Source organism: Salvelinus alpinus, chromosome 4, assembly GCF_045679555.1.
Source record: "Salvelinus alpinus chromosome 4, SLU_Salpinus.1, whole genome shotgun sequence".
NCBI lineage: Eukaryota > Metazoa > Chordata > Actinopteri > Salmoniformes > Salmonidae > Salvelinus > Salvelinus alpinus.
This window is the reverse complement of record NC_092089.1, coordinates 2,465,671-2,485,196: the sequence shown is the minus strand read 5'-3', so window position 1 is coordinate 2,485,196 and position 19,526 is coordinate 2,465,671. Positions and strand designations below refer to the sequence as shown.

General features: G+C 43.9%; 2 protein-coding genes and 1 long non-coding RNA gene across 7 annotated transcripts in view; 2 read left to right on the top strand and 1 right to left on the bottom strand.

The window, feature by feature from the left end:
- Positions 1-12,895, top strand: part of LOC139572738 (disintegrin and metalloproteinase domain-containing protein 22-like) — a 131,420-nt gene extending 118,525 nt beyond the window's left edge. For 3 of the 4 annotated variants that reach the window (XM_071395468.1, XM_071395469.1, XM_071395467.1), the window contains 13 exons: positions 204-335; positions 425-488; positions 614-719; positions 884-1,003; positions 2,257-2,425; positions 2,566-2,677; positions 3,901-3,991; positions 4,112-4,165; positions 4,355-4,555; positions 5,435-5,535; positions 5,640-5,706; positions 7,762-7,885; positions 8,406-12,895. In XM_071395468.1, coding sequence (XP_071251569.1) covers positions 204-335; positions 425-488; positions 614-719; positions 884-1,003; positions 2,257-2,425; positions 2,566-2,677; positions 3,901-3,991; positions 4,112-4,165; positions 4,355-4,555; positions 5,435-5,535; positions 5,640-5,706; positions 7,762-7,885; positions 8,406-8,426 — 1,362 coding nt within the window. In that variant the 3' untranslated portion in view covers positions 8,427-12,895. The remainder of the gene's footprint in view (positions 1-203; positions 336-424; positions 489-613; positions 720-883; positions 1,004-2,256; positions 2,426-2,565; positions 2,678-3,900; positions 3,992-4,111; positions 4,166-4,354; positions 4,556-5,434; positions 5,536-5,639; positions 5,707-7,761; positions 7,886-8,405) is intronic. The other variant, XM_071395470.1, reaches the window with a different exon arrangement.
- A 57-nt stretch (positions 12,896-12,952) lies between these two features.
- LOC139572741 (GTP-binding protein 10-like) lies at positions 12,953-16,384 on the bottom strand. 2 transcript variants are annotated; one of them, XR_011674469.1, is made up of 11 exons: positions 16,241-16,384; positions 15,648-15,841; positions 15,253-15,344; positions 14,966-15,110; positions 14,763-14,836; positions 14,558-14,610; positions 14,260-14,367; positions 14,072-14,149; positions 13,813-13,936; positions 13,327-13,708; positions 12,953-13,239 (listed from the first exon to the last, which is right to left on the bottom strand). XR_011674469.1 is itself a non-coding variant. In XM_071395475.1 (10 exons), the coding sequence occupies exons 1-10, from the start codon at positions 16,271-16,273 to the stop codon at positions 13,464-13,466; spliced, it is 1,146 nt and encodes a 381-aa protein (XP_071251576.1). In that variant the 5' UTR covers positions 16,274-16,384; the 3' UTR covers positions 12,953-13,463. The 2 variants fall into 2 exon arrangements, 1 of the variants encoding a protein (XP_071251576.1); XM_071395475.1 differs by having other exon boundaries at positions 12,953-13,708.
- Positions 16,385-16,422: 38 nt separating this feature from the next.
- On the top strand, positions 16,423-19,526 carry LOC139572744 (uncharacterized). Its single transcript, XR_011674471.1, has 2 exons — positions 16,423-16,939; positions 19,307-19,526. It is a non-coding gene; the product is annotated as an uncharacterized lncRNA (long non-coding RNA).

Genomic DNA, 19,526 nt, shown 5'->3' with positions numbered 1-19,526 from the left:
CTGGCTGTGCCAGGTGGAGATTATAAGAGTGCATGGCCATTAAGACCAGATTGTTCTTCAAGATGTTTAAATGTTCATAGATGACCAGCAGGGTCAAATAATAATTATAGTGGTTGTAGTCTGTGCAACAGGTCAGTACCTCAGGAGTAAATGTCATACACCTGCTGACATGCTTTGACCTGTGTTGTGTTGTGTGTGGGCAGATGGAGTTTATGGGCGTGGTGTGTAGGGAGGCAGTGAATGACTGTGATATTCCAGAGAACTGCACTGGTAACTCCAGCCAGTGTCCCCCAAACGTGCACAAGATGGACGGCTACTCATGTGAAAAGGAACAGGTAAGAGATATCAAGAATAATCAGAGTGGACCAGTTGGTGTGTACAGGTGTGTGTTTGTGTTTGACGTGTACCATTCCTCTGTGTCCAGGGTCGTTGCTTCAACGGGAGGTGCAAGACCAAAGACAGACAGTGCAAGTACCTGTGGGGAGAGAGTGAGTAACAAAACTCTTTTGATTCAATCACTGATGAAAACGTTTTTGTCGACCTCAATGACACTCAAAGCAGGGTTATTTTTGTAGGTTGTGACATCATCCCTGTTCATTGTTTGATTTTTCAGAGGCGACCGCTGCTGAAAAGTTCTGTTATGAGAAGTTGAACATCGAGGGGACAGAGAAGGGGAACTGTGGGAAGGACAAAGACACATGGGTCCAATGCAACAAGCAGTAAGGACACCTGTTTGAACACAGAACACAATACACAGAATACAATGACATGCCATCGCACTGTACTTCTATCCTTGAACATAACATGTGTCCAGCAAAGTTTAGGTAAGTAATGGAACCTGAACTTAGAGAGAAGGTTCATCACTACTTCCTGTGTGTTTCAGAGACGTGCATTGTGGGTACCTGCTATGTTCCAACATATCGCCGGCCCCCCGACTAGGAGAGTTGCAGGGGGGACTGACGTCCTTCTCTGTTGCACAACACAGCGCCTCGCTGGACTGCAGGTACACACACACACACACACACACACACACACACACACACACACACACACACACACACACACACACACACACACACACACCACTCAGCCCAGTGTGACTCGGTCAGAGGTCATCAGACTGATTCATTCAGCGTGTTATGGTTCTCCTTGGGTTGCTAAGGAATTACAGTCCATTCATAGATATTTACACACGCTGATTGATAAAGCGACCTCCTTATATTTACGTCACTAAACACAATTACTATTTAGCGGAACAAAATTCCTATTGTGTGGACCCATTTATCTCTAATTGTACTGTAATTATCATGAACACACAACACCACCAACCCACACATGCACCTTTAGTCAGACTCTCTCTGGGGATGCAATTTGTCTCAACTGATGATTGATTTATTATATTTATTTATTTAATCATTCAAAAGACGCATATACAGTATATAGCCAAGAACAAGAAGTCCATGCATTAAAAACCTAGCAAGGATAACACGATAAAGTCTTAGCTTATTTAATAATAGGACATAAGAAATGCCACAAATTTGAAGAAACATAGAAAATGGGATTTAATTGTTTCTGGTAAAATAATGAAAGATTAGAAAGAAGAAACAGTATTTGACATATGGTCCATTGTGGATGATGCAGGCCTCCAGAGCATATACAGAATAATGTCTCTAGCTCTTTCTCTGACGATGCAGGTCTCCAGAGCACATACAGAATAATGTCTCTAGCTCTTTCTCTGACGATGCAGACCTCCAGAGCATATGCAGAATAATGCCTCTAGCTCTCTCTCTGACGATGCAGGCCTCCAGAGCATATACAGAATAATGTCTCTAGCTCTTTCTCTGACGATGCAGGCCTCCAGAGCATATACAGAATAATGCCTCTAGCTCTCTCTCTGGCGATGCAGGCCTCCAGAGCATATACAGAATAATGTCTCTAGCTCTTTCTCTGACGATGCAGGCCTCCAGAGCATATACAGAATAATGCCTCTAGCTCTCTCTCTGACGATGCAGGCCTCCAGAGCATATACAGAATAATGTCTCTAGCTCTTTCTCTGACGATGCAGGCCTCCAGAGCATATACAGAATAATGCCTCTAGCTCTCTCTCTTTGACGATGCAGGCCTCCAGAGCATATACAGAATAATGCCTCTAGCTCTCTCTTTGTGAATTCAATTCTATATTTGATTTATGTCCCTGTGTAACTTCTATATGAATGGATCCCCTGTAACGGTGTTGTGTTGTGTGCTGTATGTCAGTGGCGGTCATGTGATGATAGACGGGGACAGTGACCTGGGCTATGTGGAGGATGGGACAGCCTGTGGGACAGAAAGGGTCTGCTTCAACCACAAGTGTCTGCCCCTTCAGGAGTTCAACTTCAGCACCTGCCCGGGAACCACCGAGAAGACCATCTGTTCTGGACACGGGGTACGGATACACACACACAAATGCACAAACACACACATGCATGCACACCCACTTTCTCTCTCTCTCTCTCCAACCTTTCAGCTCCTAACACATATTTTTTGGTGTGTGTGCCTGCATGCTTGTGTATGTGTGTGTTGCAGATTTGTAGTAACGAGCTGAAGTGTGTGTGTCACTTGGGTTGGACTGGAGACGATTGTAACTCCACATCTCCTCTCAGCTACCTGGTGGTTGGACCCACCGCCTCTGTATCAGGTACAAATAACTCCACACGTCTCACTATCTCTCTCTCTAACTCTTTCCCTCTCCCCCTATTTATATAAGCCCTGCTTATAAATAGCTCTCTTCCTATCTCTCTCTCTCTTTCTCTCTCTTCCTCTTGTTCTTTCTCTCTCTCTGTCTCTGTCTCTCTGACTCTCTCTCGCTCTTTCCCTCACACTCTCTCTCCCTTTCTCCCTCTCTCTCTCTAACTCTCTCTCTCACTCTCTAACTCTCTCTAACACTAACTCTCTCGCTCTCTCTCTAACTCTCTCTCTCTAACTCTCTCTAACACTAACTCTCTCTCTCTAACACTAACTCTCTCTCTCTAACACTAACTCTCTCTCTCTAACACTAACACTAACTCTCTCTCTCTAACACTAACTCTCTCTCTAACACTAACTCTCTCTCTAACACTAACTCTCTCTCTCACTCTCTCTCTCTCTAACTCTCTCTCTCACTCTCTAACTCTCTCTAACACTAACTCTCTCTCTCTAACACTAACTCTCTCTCTCACTCTCTAACTCTCTCTCTCTCTAACTCTCTAACTGTCCTACTCTCTCTCTCTCTAACTCTCTCACTCTCTCACTCTGTAACTCTTTCCCTCTCCCCCTATTTACACAAAGACTCTGTAAGAGGTTTTGGTTCGACATACATATTTAAGCCTTTATTTTCATCATAAATCATTGGTTCATTCATTGTTTAGTTATTTTGCATATAATCGTTATTTTTGGCCTTTACGTTTGCATTAGTATCTGTTTTTTTTTAAACAACCAGGCACATCTTTCTTTTTGTTTGGTGTTTATTTTCACACACATTCTTTGTCGACAGGCTCATGTCATTGATGGAGTGACGCTGAGGTCAGATCTGAGTTCCTCTTCATTGTGTTTGCCCCTTCTGTGATGTCACTTCCTCCTCTTTCTCCTCCTCTCACCCCATCCCAGTCTCCCCAGCCTGTAGTCAGTCATGTTTTTGAATCCTTCTACGTTTCCCCTCAAAAACATGCACATCAATGTTTGTAATCTGTTTCCTCCCCCTCTTTCCTTTCAGATCTCTTCCCTCTGAGTGTGCTGTGTTTTAGTGTACTATTGAAGTGAGGTGTACCCACTTGATCACTTCAAAGTGTGTTTCTCCTACAGATTAATCTGGAAACAACTATAATACAGTTTGTTTATAAAGTGCTCTCTCTCTCCCCCCCACCTCTACCCCCCCTCTCTCAGGTATCACCAGTACTAACATCATCATCGGAGCCATCACTGGCTCCATTCTGTTCCTGGCTCTCATCCTGGCCATCACCGCCTGGGGATACAAGTGAGTACAGCTGGACCTCAGCTCTAGACCTGGGATAGCTGACTAGTTAGGATTAGGAACTGGTTTGGGATCCTGTCATTGGTCAGTGTGTCTGACGTGACTGTCCTTCTTCACTAACAGGAGCTACAGACAGCGGTGCTACGTTGAGTCAGAGGTTCACAGAAGATTCTGCAGGTTTGTCATCCTTATTCTTTCCCATTTACATTTTTGTCATTTAGCAGCGCGACTTACAATTCCACATGTTCTATAACGGTCATTAGTTGTTGATCTATTTATGTGTTGGTCAATTTGTTGATGTGTTTGTGAAATCACATCTATGTCATGACAGTGTTCAGATGTCTAATGTTTGTTGGCGTTTCTCAGGCAAATGCCTCCGGGTGACTATGTGAAGAAACCCGGGGATGCAGACTCGTTCTACAGTGACCTGGCCCCTGGGGTCAGCACCAACTCAGGCTGTAGCTCCAAGAAGAGGTCTGGCTGTCTGTCTAACCTGCAGATATACACGCTCTCTTTCCCCCCCTCCATCGCCTCCATCTCACAAAACATCTCTCTGTTTGCATTCAGGTGTGACATCATCTCACTGCCATCGCAAACGTCTGTGTGTGTGTGTGTGTCTGTGTGTGTCTGTGTGTGTGTGTGTGTGTGTGTGTGTGTGTGTGTGTGTGTGTGTGTGTGTGTGTGTGTGTGTGTGTGTGTGTGTGTGTGTGTGTGTGTGTGTGTGTGTGTGTGTGTGTGGTGAGGGGGTTTCTTATTTTGTGTGTGTCGAGGGTATCTTGTCTTGTTCGCAATATGTGTAGTTGGTTGTGTAGGGTTGGTTGCAATATGCTTCTTTCTGCACATTCTTCTCATCATGTTGTCATGGTATCACTCCCTGTTGTCATGGTATCGCTCTCTGTCATCATGCTATTGTTCACAGTCGTCATGGTGTGGTAGTCTGTTCTCATGGAATGTACCATCAGTCTCCTTCCTGTCCTCCTCCTATTTTGAGCTGTCTGTCTGTTCTCTACTGTAGACAAAGGAAAATAATATTATAATAATATACAGTCGTGTGTGCATACATTTTACGTATGGGTGGTCCCAGAAATCAAACTGACTAAACATATGTTGTAAATCTGGGCTCCCAAGTGGTGCAGCGGTCTAAGGCGCTGCATCTCGGTGCTTGAGGCGTCACTACAGACACCCTGGTTTGATTCCGGGCTGTATCACAACCGTCTGTGATTGGGAGTCCCATAGGGCGGCGCACAATTGGCCCAGCGTCGTCCGGGTTTGGCCGGTGTAGGCCGTCATTGTAAATAAGAATTTGTTCTTAACTGACTTGCCTGGTTAAATAAAGGCTAAATAAAAAAATAAAAAGTCTGGGAATCAGGTTGTCAGTAATGATAATCGTGAGGATAATGGTTATCACAGTTTCACAAGGAAATATAACTCTGTGTGTGTGTGAAGGTCTAACGGTCTCTCCCACTCGTGGAGCGAGCGAATCCCTGACGCCAAACACATCTCTGACATTTGTGAGAACGGGCGACCCAGGAGCAACTCATGGCAAGGTAAATACACACACACACACACAGAGCACACACACAGAGCACACACACAGAGAGAGTTATATTTCCCTGTGCTAACCGTGTGTTACTGTGGCCTTCCTCTGTAGGAAATCTGAGTGGAAATCGCAAGAAGTCGAAAGGGAAGAAGTTCCGTCCTCGCTCCAACTCTACAGAGTAAGTCACCATGTTCCTGGATGAGCTTCCACATGACTCAGGGATTGTATTTACACCCATCCAAATCAGCCCAAATAGCAGCAAGCCAAGAGGTTCTGTATGGTGAAATAGACTCATACAAATTGTGGGGTACTTGTAGAATCTGTGAATCCAGCATTTCACAAGAACTTTATAAGAAAGTGTATTAATGAGTTACATTGACTATTACCAGATTTTGTTACCTCAGAGACGCCATGGTTCTAGAATGTTGTACTGCACTGTTCTATAAAGAAAAATGGCATTGTAGAGTGCATTGTGACTTGGCAGTCACTATAGCATTGCTTGAACTGACAAATGCTATTTGTTTTTATCTAGGGGTTAGTGTTATGGGTGAGGGTAAATGTAAAGGTTAAGTGTTAAGGTCAGGGCTATTGCTTATAAAGATGACATTTGTGAAACCATACTTCTGTTCTTTCTAGCATGGCCACTCACGTGAATGAACACAATTAACGCCTTGTTGACCTTTCAGCCTTGTTGATCTCCCAGCCTGTTGTTGTTTGTTTGTTTGTTTCCTGGTCTTGGCACCTGAGGTCATTTGCAGAGCAACTGTTCTTGTTTGAAAGCATGGGAGTGAATGAGGAGAATTTAACTGCTTGGACCGATTTGTGACATCTGGCCAAAATGCAAATGACCATCTTACTAAAACACACATTCATCTAGTCAAGTTCTTCACAGTCCCATCTTGTCTTCCTCTCACTTGCATCTTGGTGGTGTGTGTTCAGAATGTCTTTGGTCTGCTCTGCTCTCCTAAAATATCTCCTCTTCCTCCCTCGTCCTCTTTCTCCCTCTTCCTCATCTCCATCCTCCTCCCTCTCATCCTCTTTTTCCTCCTGTTTCCTCTTCTCCTTTCCTCCTCCCTTCTCGGTGTGTCTATCAATCCCCACTCCTGCAGGTATTTAACCCCTCGCTTCCAAACAGAGCATTATGATGTAACTAAGTGGGTAGAAGATGTGAATAAAAACACTGAAGGACCCTACCTTAGGTATTACCTCAGGTCATCTCCTATTCCTCAACAACCCCCACCCCCCTCTTTTAACTCCCCTTTGGCTTGGTCCGTGTATTTGGGTTCAATTTGGCCAGGGGAGGTAGGGAAGGGTTATACCAGTGGTTCCCAAATGGGGGTCAGTTCCCTTTATCACAGATAAAGAGCAGATTGATTGGTAGTTCTGGTGATGATGTCAGAGCTTTGGTTGACAGCTCTTGGTCCTCTTGTGTCTTTGGACTCCCATGAATCATTGCTTTTAGCTTACGATGGTTCCTTCTAGGATTTAGGATGGTTGGATGTATCAATAGCTGCTGAACTTTTACAACAGTTTTACATTTTGTTGAGTATTGAGTAACATAATTGTCTTGCTTTATTTGTAATGACACCAAAAAGGAAGTCATTCGAAATAATCTCTATTACTAGTCTATTTCCTTATTTCCCTCCGTTGCTCTTGCCATCTTCTCTCTCTTTATCTTTGCATGTTCAGTGTTGGGTTTGCTCTGATGTCATCATTGTGCTACACACATGTCTGAGTCCACTACTGAGTGTCTCTGTGCTCACCGGCCTGGTCGGTTCACATTTACCCACCATGACACCATCTCCACTACACCTTCTGGTCCTGCACCAGCCCAGATACGCCCCAACACAGGCACAGGTCTAGTCAAATGAACTGTACTCAGTGGGTGACTGACTGACCTGCCCACTCCCACTCCAACCACAGCACAGCTGGCCCTGTTGCATTGCTGATGATGGTGCAGCGGTTGATGATGTCATAGGCAGGTCGATGAGAGGTAGAGGTGACTGTTCCCAGACCAGGGCTGTTCAGGCTGGTCTACTCTGGCACAGGCAGATGCTTCCCCTAACCACAGCTCTAGGGTCAAATTATCATACCCCCAATCTGAACCTTAACCGTTAGGGTCATCAAAAAATGTCTGCCTCAGTGTTTAGGGGCAACTTCTGCCTATTCCGGGCAGATCAGTAAGAATGATGATGTCACCGTTTATAGTGAGGTAATTTCCTGTCTCTTTCAGGACGCTCTCCCCGGCGAAGTCACCCACCTCCTCCACGGGGTCCATTGCATCCAGCCGGAGGTACCCTTACCCCATGCCCCCCCTCCCCGACGACCAGAGGAAGGCCAACAGGCAGAGTGCCAGGGTAACTACTCTAATAACACAGTATATAGCACATACTGCACATAACATCTCATATGTAACATATGCTGCATATAACATCTCATACGTAACATATACTGTCATAACATCTCCTATGTAACATATACTGTACATAACGCCTCATACGTAACATATACTGTACATAACATCTCATACGTAACACATACTGTACATAACATCTCATACGTAACACATACTGTACATGACATCTCATACGTAACACATACTGTACATGACATCTCATACGTAACACATACTGTACATGACATCTCATACGTAACACATACTGTACATGACATCTCATACGTAACATATACTGTACATAACATCTCATACGTAACATATACTGTACATAACGTCCTAGAAAGTAGGTAAATACAGTAGTAGTTAATGACGTGTGTACTATAAATACCCCTATTGCATTGTGGGGTTAACTGCAGTTAAGGTACTGAAGCCATTATCTAATTAGTCTTTGTCTCTTCATCTCGTTTCTCTTCCTGCAGCTGTGGGAGACTTCAATATAACACTCCTGTTATCTACTCTGCAAAACTACTTAAGAACTACATTTTCGTCCACTTTTCTATGAATTAAAAAATACAAATTGAAACAAAATTGAAACAAAATGACGAAAAAAGTGAGCAACTGGTATGAGCGGAAAAGAGAAGCGGAGGAAGATGAAGAGGAGGAGGGTGTGAGAGTGTGAGAGTGTGTGCGAGGTCCGTCAGACCTGACCTGCTCAGTAGGGGACGCTACAGGGGCCATCTGTCATTCCTACACTGACAAGCCAAGACAGAACGAGGCAAGACAAGATCCCTTTCAGATTAGTTGGAGATCCACCAGAGATCAGCCCTTCACTCATTGGTGAGGAAAAAGCAAAGCTGTTGTGATGGTAACGGTGCAGACAGAGAGGAGAGGCCTCGTTGGGGATGTCTCCCCCACTCCCAACACCCCAACATCCCCCCAGCTTCCACCACACTCTTCTAGCTCCTCCCTCAAACTGTCCCACCTTACCTTACTCACCTCCCCCAAACCCCCCTCTAGCCCTGCCCCCATGTAAACTCTCTCCTCTGATTGGTGCTCCTCTCTGTTGAGGGGGGCGGACAGCTATCATATCGGCAGATTTCTTTACCATTTTGAAGCACGCTGTTTAATTACTGTAGAAAACTCCAACACTGTATGCATGAGAACCCCCTGTTAATCAACTCTTCCTAGTGTCATAAAGAAGAAGAAGTCTGGGACGGACAGCATGCGGGGGATGGTGATGTCATACGTACTGTAGGCCTTTAAGCTTTCTTTACATTATAGGCTTCTTCTATCTCTGTGATCAGCGACTCATTATGAACTGTATCACACATTATACTAGCCAACTGCCCCTGACATGGACCCTAGACCCTAGCCACTCCCTGTTTTCTTTCTTTCGCCGTGTCAGGTTTTCCTGAAGGATTTAGTTATCGTTGTAAATATGTACAGCTTAAAGGCAGAGTAATGTGTGCTTTTCTTTTTTACTTACTGAGAGGTGAATGATGAAGGGCTGCTCCCCCTCTTCTCTACTCCTCCTGCGGTGGTTCGTGTTATAGACAGACAGGGTCTCCGTAGGTCTTTGTAGAGACCCCGTACTTGTTTTTTCTGTCTGTTTCTCTCTTTTCATTTCTGACTGAACTCTCTTCTCTCCCGTGTGGCTGTGTGAACACTCCAGCTTTCTTTTTCTTCCACAGCAGAATGTACAAACAGTGTTCTATATTTCCTCTTTGTGTCATCCTTTTCTCTGAGTAATGCACACTCAGTCACAGCCCGTCATAATTAAGACAGTAAACTTAAGAATGTCATTGATTTATAACATTACTGAGCATTTTATCCATTTGGATATTGATAATGGTGAATATGATTTGAACTAAGATAGTCCCATGAGCCCTTCCTCGCTACAGAGGGGAGAGAACAAGTGTTTTTTTGTAGTTTTAGATGTGATATACATGTTCATTTGGCCATGGTGGTTTAGAGAAGTTGGAGAAATGTCCTGTGACTATAATCATCCCACACTACGGTCTGTGTGTACAGCAGGGACAGACTGGCCATCTGGCATTTTGGGCAAATGCAAGATGGCCTGGTCCATTTTTTACACAGTGGGCCTGTCTTACTTGTTTTTTTGGGGGGGGAAATGATAATTATCTTGCTAATAATGGGGGCCTCGAGGAAAGAAATGGGCCGTTGTGTTTAAAATGCCAGAGCCGATTTCTGGTCCCATTCCGCCCCTGGTGTACAGTGTGAGACCAGACATAACAGATAGATACAACTGGAACCGACAACGCCACTGAGATCCAACTGGACGATGTGGGAATAACAATGTGGAAACTGAACATTGTGTCAGATGAATTTGGATTTGGGATTTATTTGGATAAAATTATTAAAATGTGCATTTTTGCTTTTGTTTTGTTTCCTACTGTAAGTTTGCCCTGCTGTCTGTAAATGATGAAGTGTCCTGTACAGTGCTTGCTGTTTGAGATTTATAGGACCAACAGTATGACAATGGATCTACTAGCTAGCACACTATCGCTGTTCTCTAGTAATCTGTCTGTGAGGCTGTAATACGAAATAAGCATGTCATTGAAATACTTTTTCCTTGATTGCCAATTGCTGTTATCTTCTTGGAATTTCATACCACAAACCCCATTCCAGTAGTGAACAGGTTTTCAACATAATCAACCAGGTCTCAAATATTTTCTTGAATGGCCCGAGGAATCTAGTGGTTTAAATGTGGCTTAAGATTCAGGTTCATACCTACTCAGAGTAGGATAAAGTGTCCCTAGTCACTGATCCAAGGTCAGTTTTGTATCTTACCCCCCTGATGGTAAATGTTGTGAATTGGGGAGTGGAAAGCTGATCTTAGATCTGTGGCTAAAGGGAAACATATTTGTACAGAAGTCACAACCCCCATCCTGTAGTTACTGTACTGTCCATATCAGTTAAGCCTGCTGTATGTTAACTGCGTATGCTTAAGTTTAAAATGTGGGCACTGATCGTTTTGATTTTCTACTGTATGCACTATAGATATTAAGATCACCACAATATCACATTAATATTGCTACTGTATGACAAGTCTCAAGTATTTTTTTTTACTCTTAAGTTCCTTTATATGTTCACTTCTCAGTGTTGTGTACAGCCGTTATTCAGACAGACAAACTGCATTATTGTTCTTCTGTGCGTTGAGCGGAATGGAGATATGATGTGGCCATTTTAGTTTTTAAAGCACACACTAGTCTCGGACCGCTCTGGCATGTGAAGATCTGTACGTGTCTTCTATGGTATGAGGATGGGACGCAGCTATGGCAACATGGGGTGCATCATGCTATAGAGATCTATGCAGGTGAGCTCATGTTGACTAAAGCTCTCATCACTCATCTTATTTCAATTACGATATGATTGGCTGGTGCTTAGTAACTTGAGATTTGACCAAGGGATTACCTAGGCCGTGGTAATATGAAAATAAAGGATCATACTTGTCAAGCAATATTTTAAATATCATACTGTCTTAATTCTGACATCTATGATAATTTACCTGCAGGTCATAGGATTGAGGTATATTAGACGTTAGGATGGTGGCAGGTGGAACCTGTCCAGGTAACAAGATGTAACTTGTCTGATGTGTGTTATCTGTATTAGTGGCTTGACTGACGTAACCCAACCGGACCCACAGAGAAACGTCCAAACGCACACAAAGTATGGACAGATTCTTAAATGTATCAATACAACCAAGCACCAACCACCCAGCCGTAGCCTGTGGAGAAGTAGGTTATATCAGGCCTCTGAATGCACCATGCAGTCTACTGAGAAGTAGGTTACATCAGGCCTCTGAACGCACCATGCAGTCTACTGAGAAGTAGGTTATATCAGGCCTCTGAACGCACCATGCAGTCTACTGAGAAGTAGGTTATATCAGGCCTCAATGCACCATGCAGTCTACTGAGAAGTTGGTTATATCAGGCCTCTGAATGCACCATGCAGTCTACTGAGAAGTAGGTTATATCAGGCCTCTGAATGCACCATGCAGTCTACTGAGAAGTAGGTTATATCAGGCCTCTGAATGCACCATGCAGTCTACTGAGAAGTAGGTTATATCAGGCCTCTGAATGCACCATGCAGTCTACTGAGAAGTAGGTTATATCAGGCCTCTGAATGCACCATGCAGTCTACTGAGAAGTAGGTTATATCAGGCCTCTGAATGCACCATGCAGTCCCATCCTGCTGCAGTATGCTCCTACTGCGACCTTAACTTTCATATGTACCGCTACAAAATCTATATACAGTGGGTTCCCAAATGATTGACACCCTGCATAAAGATGAGCAATAATGACTGTAAAATAAATAATTAAAATACTGAACTAAATTGTATGTAACAAAAGAATTGGGAAATTATATTACTTGATAATAATACTTTTGCTCAGAGAAAGATCTACCTCAAAAAGGTGGGGGTCAAAATGATTGAAACGCCAAAGGGTTCTTATAAAGTAATCAAAAGTTTCATATTTGGTCCCATATTCCTAGCACACAATGACTACACCAAGCTTGTGACTCTAAAAACTTGTTGGATACAAAAAAAACACGTGCTAGAAATATGGGACCAAATAAACTTTTGACTGACTTTATTTCTAAGAATCTTTAGGGGTGTCAATTTTGACATTCCTTTTTGAGAAAAATAAGTATTACTTGTTGGAATCGTTCACTGAGCAACTGTATTAGTATAAATCAATCGTTTCCCCCCTTTAAAAAAAATACAATATAGCTCAGTATTTGAATTATTTCATACAATCATTATTGCTCATCTTTATGGAGGGTGTCAATCATTAAGACCCCACTGTATAATTACTGCACTTTTCTTTTACTGTATGCTGTACATAGACTGACAATGCAAAAATCAATGCCCATATATATTTTTTTTTTCTTACAATATCATTCAGTATTGTAATATATTTAATATAAAATAAAACTTTCATCTTTATTTTCTGTGTATGTATGTTTAGTTTCCCTTAAGGTAAAAGGTTATTGCTAAAGGAGGAAGCATTAATTAACATGTTTATTACTACATGGTGGAAAGCAACATATTACATCAAACAAACAGTCAGAGACAACATCCAGCAGAAAAACACAAACATACTCCCCCCCTTTTTGTCAGCCCTCTTTCTCGACCTCTGTAACTCTGTCCATAGTGTGGTCATAAGGGGAAGGCAGGACGACAACACCCTTGCCTGGGTTATGACTGTGGGTGACATCATCGTCAGTGTTTTCCATAGATAGTCTCAAACAGGGTGCAGAGCCAGGATGAATGTCGAGGAGTCATCCTACCTAGGGTATGGTAGGTAGGAACATCCTACCTAGGGTATGATAGGTAGGAACATCCTACCTAGGGTATGATAGGTAGGAACATCCTACCTAGGGTATGATAGGTAGGAACATCACCCTGACTTCCACAATATTGAAAACGTTCCAGGCTGAGTGAACATGAATCAAGTTCAAACCCTTTTTCAAAACTGCAGAACATACTAACCCTGAATGTTCCACAGTTCAGCTCAAGCTGAGGCGGTGGGGCCCCATGTGAATGTGTTCTTGGCTGGGACCGCCCCTCTCAGCGCCTGTAGCCTATCACGGTGCAGGGAGTCCGCCATTGCCATAGAGGCATCCTTGTCAAGTGATTGGCGGATACAGGTCTTGAGGTGTGCGATGCCAAAACCGGTGGCAGCTGAGATAGGAACCACGTGTCTGAAGACCATGTTGTTCTTAGGAAGCATATCGTCGGGTAACAGGTGGGAGAACTCTGAAAAGGAGAAGCACACCAGGGGGGCACTATGAGTAGTCTAATGTCACAGATTGTACACCTTAATTACCTAAGTTTATAATCTATGTATATCATTAGATTACCGTGTGGGTTTAGGAGTTGCTCCTGCAGCTCTGTGAGTTTGTCCTCTGCATCAGGCAGGTCCATCTTATTGACCACCAACACAGCAGGCTTACACGGGAGATCCTCCTTATACAGCTCCAACTCCTATACGAGGGGTCGAGAGAGGAGGGGACGGGCGGCAGCGAGTAGGACAAGGAGAGAGAGAGAACATATTGTGATACTGGTGCTTGGAGGGAGGGAGTGGGTGGTTTCTGTGTAGATGTGTCCTGCTAGCCTCACTTTAATTAAAAGTTGAACAGCCTCAAAAGCAGACCTAAATGGCGTTTTGCTTGCCAGCTGGAAACCACAAACGTCCACCTATGACCAGAGAGAGAAGAGAGACTTCATCAGTATTACAGCTAGAGGCTTTCTCACCACAAATCTCCTTGAGACTTTGACCATAAATTGTGTTTGTGTTTAGGTCGAACCACAAAGAGCAGCTGTCTGGTCCTCTCCACGTGTTTGAGGAACTGGTGGCCCATGCCTCTATTCATGTGGGCCCCCTCTATCAGCCCTGGGAGGTCTGCCACTGAGATCTACACCAATCCGAGAAGAGAACACAGAATGGACCAATCAGAGGACAGAACACAGAATTGACCAATCAGAGGAGAGAACACCGAGTATGTAAAAACCAGAAGAAAGACAATCTTGAGAATGAACCAATCAGGTGAAGGAAACGACTGAGTTGCACAAAAGGGAGAAAGTGACCTCATCTGCTTCTCTTACCTGTTTATGGTCTTCATACATGACCTTGCCAATCTCCGGTCTCAGAGTGGTGACTGCAGAACGACAACACAAACATTTACAATTCATAAATAATTCAAACATCATGGTGTCATCCTACATTCAAACATTTTACAAAAAACTGGGTAATATATGGAACATTCACTTCAACGGGATGTGTGTGTGTAAATGTGTACTCAATACTCACAGGCATAGCTGGCAATCTGGGGTTTGGCGTGAGACAGGGCGGTCAGTAGAGAGGACTTTCCTGCATTGGGGAACCTGGTAATGATGGAGGGGGAAATCATGTAGTCAATGTGTTCCTGTATGATTTTGCGTGTGTGTGTGTGTGTGTGTGTGTGTGTGTGTGTGTGTGTGTGTGTGTGTGTGTGTGTGTGCGTCCTGTCTCACCCCACCAGGCCGAGGTCAGCGATGAGTTTGAGGTCCAGTCGTATCTGTCTGGTCTGGCCCTTACTGGGCAAGAACTCTGAGTGGTAGGATCCTCCTTGACCCCCTCTGGCCACCAGCACACGATCCCCCTCAGTGTTCAGCTTACCTATGGAGGGGATTGATGAACTATAGTCAGTTGAATTTACACCCAACACTCTCATCCTGAGTGCAGACATCAACATCATCTTCAACCAGTACACAGTGCCTTGTGTCAGTGAAGGAGGTGTATAATGTGTGTAAAGACTTACCGAGGACCTTTCCATCATCGTTGGTGACAGTAATGCCAGGAGGAACAATGACTTCTTGGTCCTCTCCTTTCTGCCCCCTCAGAGCATGGACACTATACACACACACACACACACCACACACACACACACACACACACACACACACACACACACACACACACACACACACACACACACACACACACACACACACACACACACACACACACACACACACACACACACACACACTTGGATTAGATTGCTGGTAGTTCATGTCATGACACTTACAAAAAGGACATTAGAAATAATTGTAAAATTCTTTAATGGGTTATCCAATATGTGTGCTGTCTACATATATAAGTGATCGACCGATGAGTTCACCATCCACCATGCGAGTTGTGGTCCAGACGTACCTGCTGTTGGTTCCTACTCCAGCGATGAAGCGTTTCTGGGGGGACTTATCCTTGACCCTCTTCAGAGTCATCTCCTTCTGAGCCACCACCCACACGTCTCCCCCTTTCCCCCCCTGACCCCCCAGACGGGGCAGCCCCATCCCCCCACTGCCCCCTCGCACATACAGACGCAGGTTGTCCACGAAGTTACCATACTGGAGGAAAGAGAATAGTGATGACATCATTGAACACTTTGCGTCAGACAACTGAAATATCTACAGCAATTAATATATTGTACTGTCTTCTACAATGACGTGGACAGTAACGTTAGGCTACACAGTGAAACTATTTCAATTTACATAGCTAGCAAGTTCATTGTAGAAACGACCATGTAAAACAGCACAACCAACTAGCTAGCCCCGTCTACGAAACTGGCCGTGAAGGGCAACAGAAGACCACCTACGACTAGCAAACTAAACTAACTAGCATGGCTATCTGGATAGTAGAGTCACACAGACAGGAGGGGTTAGTTATAAATATATTTGGTATAGCTAAGTTAGCTATCTTGTTAGCGAACTATGATGCAATTGTATTTATAACACTGAGTTACTAACCTTCCGGTAACAAATCCTACTGATCCAAACCATTTTGACTGAATATTTAGAAGTTACAGTTGACCGTTTGTGGCATTTTTGCCAGAAGACGTCAGATTAGCCGTTCACATGTGTTGTTTGAATAGGCTGTTTGGTGGTGGAACAGGAAACAGCAAACGGGGCGGTGATTCGATGATGTCAGCGTCAGTCAAGGTAGCTAGTCCCGCCTCCCTCTCCTCCCCAGCTAAACTATGCACACAAAATATTAGGCTATGTTTTGGGATTTTACCTGTAGTCATAGTCTACAAAGAAATCACAGTGTTTTGAACAATAATTTGGTTACATCCCTTTGATAGCCTATACTAGTAGTCTTTTTGAAAAGTTAAGTCATTTTAGGTTAGGCCCTATTTGTTTCTAATGTTACAGCATACTCTACCCTAAATTAATTAATTAATCCATTCAATCAGTCAGTCAGTTGGTCAATCAGTCAGACATCATGTTTGTTCATAGGCTATCCTTGGTCAACTGTCAGCTCGTGCGCTCCTTGCGTGTAGGCTATGACAGGGTATGAGGTGCGCGCGGTGTTTGGCTATAAAGAGCTCCGCCATCAAGTGGCCATGTGAGTCAGTCAATACGTCCACACAGTGAGCCACACTTGGGATACGCACCCGCGTTGGATGGTGGTTTTAAAAACTGCAACAGCTGATAGGAACATAACAAGTAAGTCGCCTATATTTTGTTCATATCCTATAGAGGCTATGGAAGTGTTTCTTTGAGAGGGAGATCATTACGCACACCTCTGATTTCACAACTCACATTTTCTGTTTCTAAATGAGTGTATAATGGCCATCTGATCTGTCACAGTAGGCAGGTAGCCTATATTTTACTTGAGACTTCTTTCTCTTAGGCTATTTGTCTCTGCATTCCCATCTCTTGGCCACTCAGGGCTCTCTCTCCTATCGCGCTAGTCGGATGATGGTTCTCTCCGTGGCTGGAGTCGTCTCCAGCGCCGGTGTATGCTCCTGACTCTCCCCACCGCCTCTTCCAATACCATGCCCAACATTTTGATCGGGGCGGGGGGAGTGGGGCTCGGTCTTGGTCTCGGTGGATTCAGGGCTCCTGGTAACCTGGACAAGATCGACTCTGGCTGCTGTGACTCGTCTTCCCTCGCGGTGATCCAGACACGGCGGCTGCCTGGCGGACAGCCGGGGCGCACTGTGGGATTTGATTTCATGACATACTTGCGCGCGTCGCAAAGGCAGAAGCACAACGAGCTGTTCCTAGAGTTCGCGCAGCACTTCTGGGCCATGTACGTGGACTGCATGCTGTCCCGCGCGCACGGACTGGGGAAGCGCGGCTTCACGACAACGCTGTCCGAGCTGCGTGGACAGCGTGTCATGGAAGTATCCCCAAATTACGCACATAATTAAACAGAGCGAGTGTTGTCTTTGGGCACAATGCTATGCGTAGGGCTACTGCAAGTGTGACAAGGGTTTCAGATTAACCATTCTAATCTACCACCCTCCCGATCTAGTGTTTAATATTTAGACTTCTGCAATAGGTGGCTAAAAAAGATTGGATGTGTATGAACAGTTCTTAGCACCACGAGTAGCCTATACCGAGGACATGGCCTTCGATACGGCGCTTTGAATAGATATTTAAGCAGCTTGTCAGACATATTCAAACCTGAAAAGTTGTCTGAAGTCAAGTGTATACCCTAAATTCATATCCCAACTGTTGTGTGATATGCCTTATGAGAGTTTAGCAGGTTTATCCCAAAACATATTTGGATGTTGCCTTATTCATTTCAGGATTTAGGTTTGCAACTTTCTATTGCTGATTTTGTGAACTATTCCTTCAAGGCGGGAAAAATATGAAGATCCTACAGTTAGATATGTCTGCTGCATTATCGCCAAAGACATGACAGTACGGAGGTAACAGTGACTCAAATTATTTAGAATGTTGAAGAAACTCAATGTTGCTTTTTAGCATATGCGTTGATAATCATATTGAAAAATAACAAAAAGTCAATTTGAATTTTTATTGCGTTTATCCATATATATGCCTATGTCAAAATAACATTGAGCCCTATAGGAGGCTGTATACCAATAGATGATTCCTACCACTAAACTACAGCTCTCTTGGAGTTACCCTCACACAGGGAAGAGCAGGAATCCACTGAAGGTGCTGTGGTTAGATGAATCCTCATACACTACCCAGCCTTTGAAAAGGCGCATATGGACCGTATCATCCTTTTGCAGATGCAGAGTCACTCCATTGCACACACTCATTCGCAGCATTGTACTACTGACCATTCTGCAATATTCTTTGGCCATTCCTGTACATGTTTAGACCCCCACTAAATGCGATTTCATTAGAAACCATAGAGAATCGGAAGTAGTAGACTCCTCTCACTGGTGCTGTGAAGATACCTGCATCAGAGGGAAGCAGAGAGAGATCAACAACACTGTCAGTTTCTCATGGGCCTTATACGACAGCGTCAACACCGTAATGTATCATGGGTAAATTGTGACTGACTGATCTACAAATAAAATAGACTAGTTATTTATGATGCAAGGTGATTTGTAGGTCAGTCAGTCGACTGCAATGTCGAATAAGCTCATGGACATTGGAGCAGCGTGTTTTAGTGATCTAGGACTCGCTGGCCCCCGCTGGCCCACGCGGACATGTGTATTGATGTGTAAGCAGTACCTACCTGTATGTGGGTTGTAGGTGTTGCCGATGTTTGTGAAGACTTTGGTGTAGATCAATTTGGTCTCAGTATTGAAAGGTCCTACTTTTCCTGAGTTAGTCAAACCAGCAGAGAAGGCCAGCTTTGGTCTATCTTTGAGTACACAGGACACATACATAATGATAATGGAGAAACAAGTAAAAATGAACAATGCAAGATGTCTTTGGAAATATCTTAGTCAGCCTTTGGAAATATCTTAGTCAGCAGACAAGAAAGGCAACAATTTAAACTTAGAAAATAAATGATAAAGTGGTGGCTGACGCATTTTACCACTAAAGTTTTTATCAGCGCAAACTTGAGAAAGTTTTCTGTTTACCTGTATTCTGTCTCTTCAGCTCCTCCAGCTGGCTCCTCAAGGCGGACAGTTCTGCTGACATGAAGACAACACATCAAACAGTTACCTAAACTTATTTGTAAGCCATATATTCATATTACCTGCGTTGTCTATCTTCAGCATCTCTACCTGGCTCTCCCTGGCTGTCACTCTTGCCTCCCTGGCTGACAGTGCTGCTGCTTGTGCTGTAGTTGTAGAATCAAATAAAAAAATATGTTCAA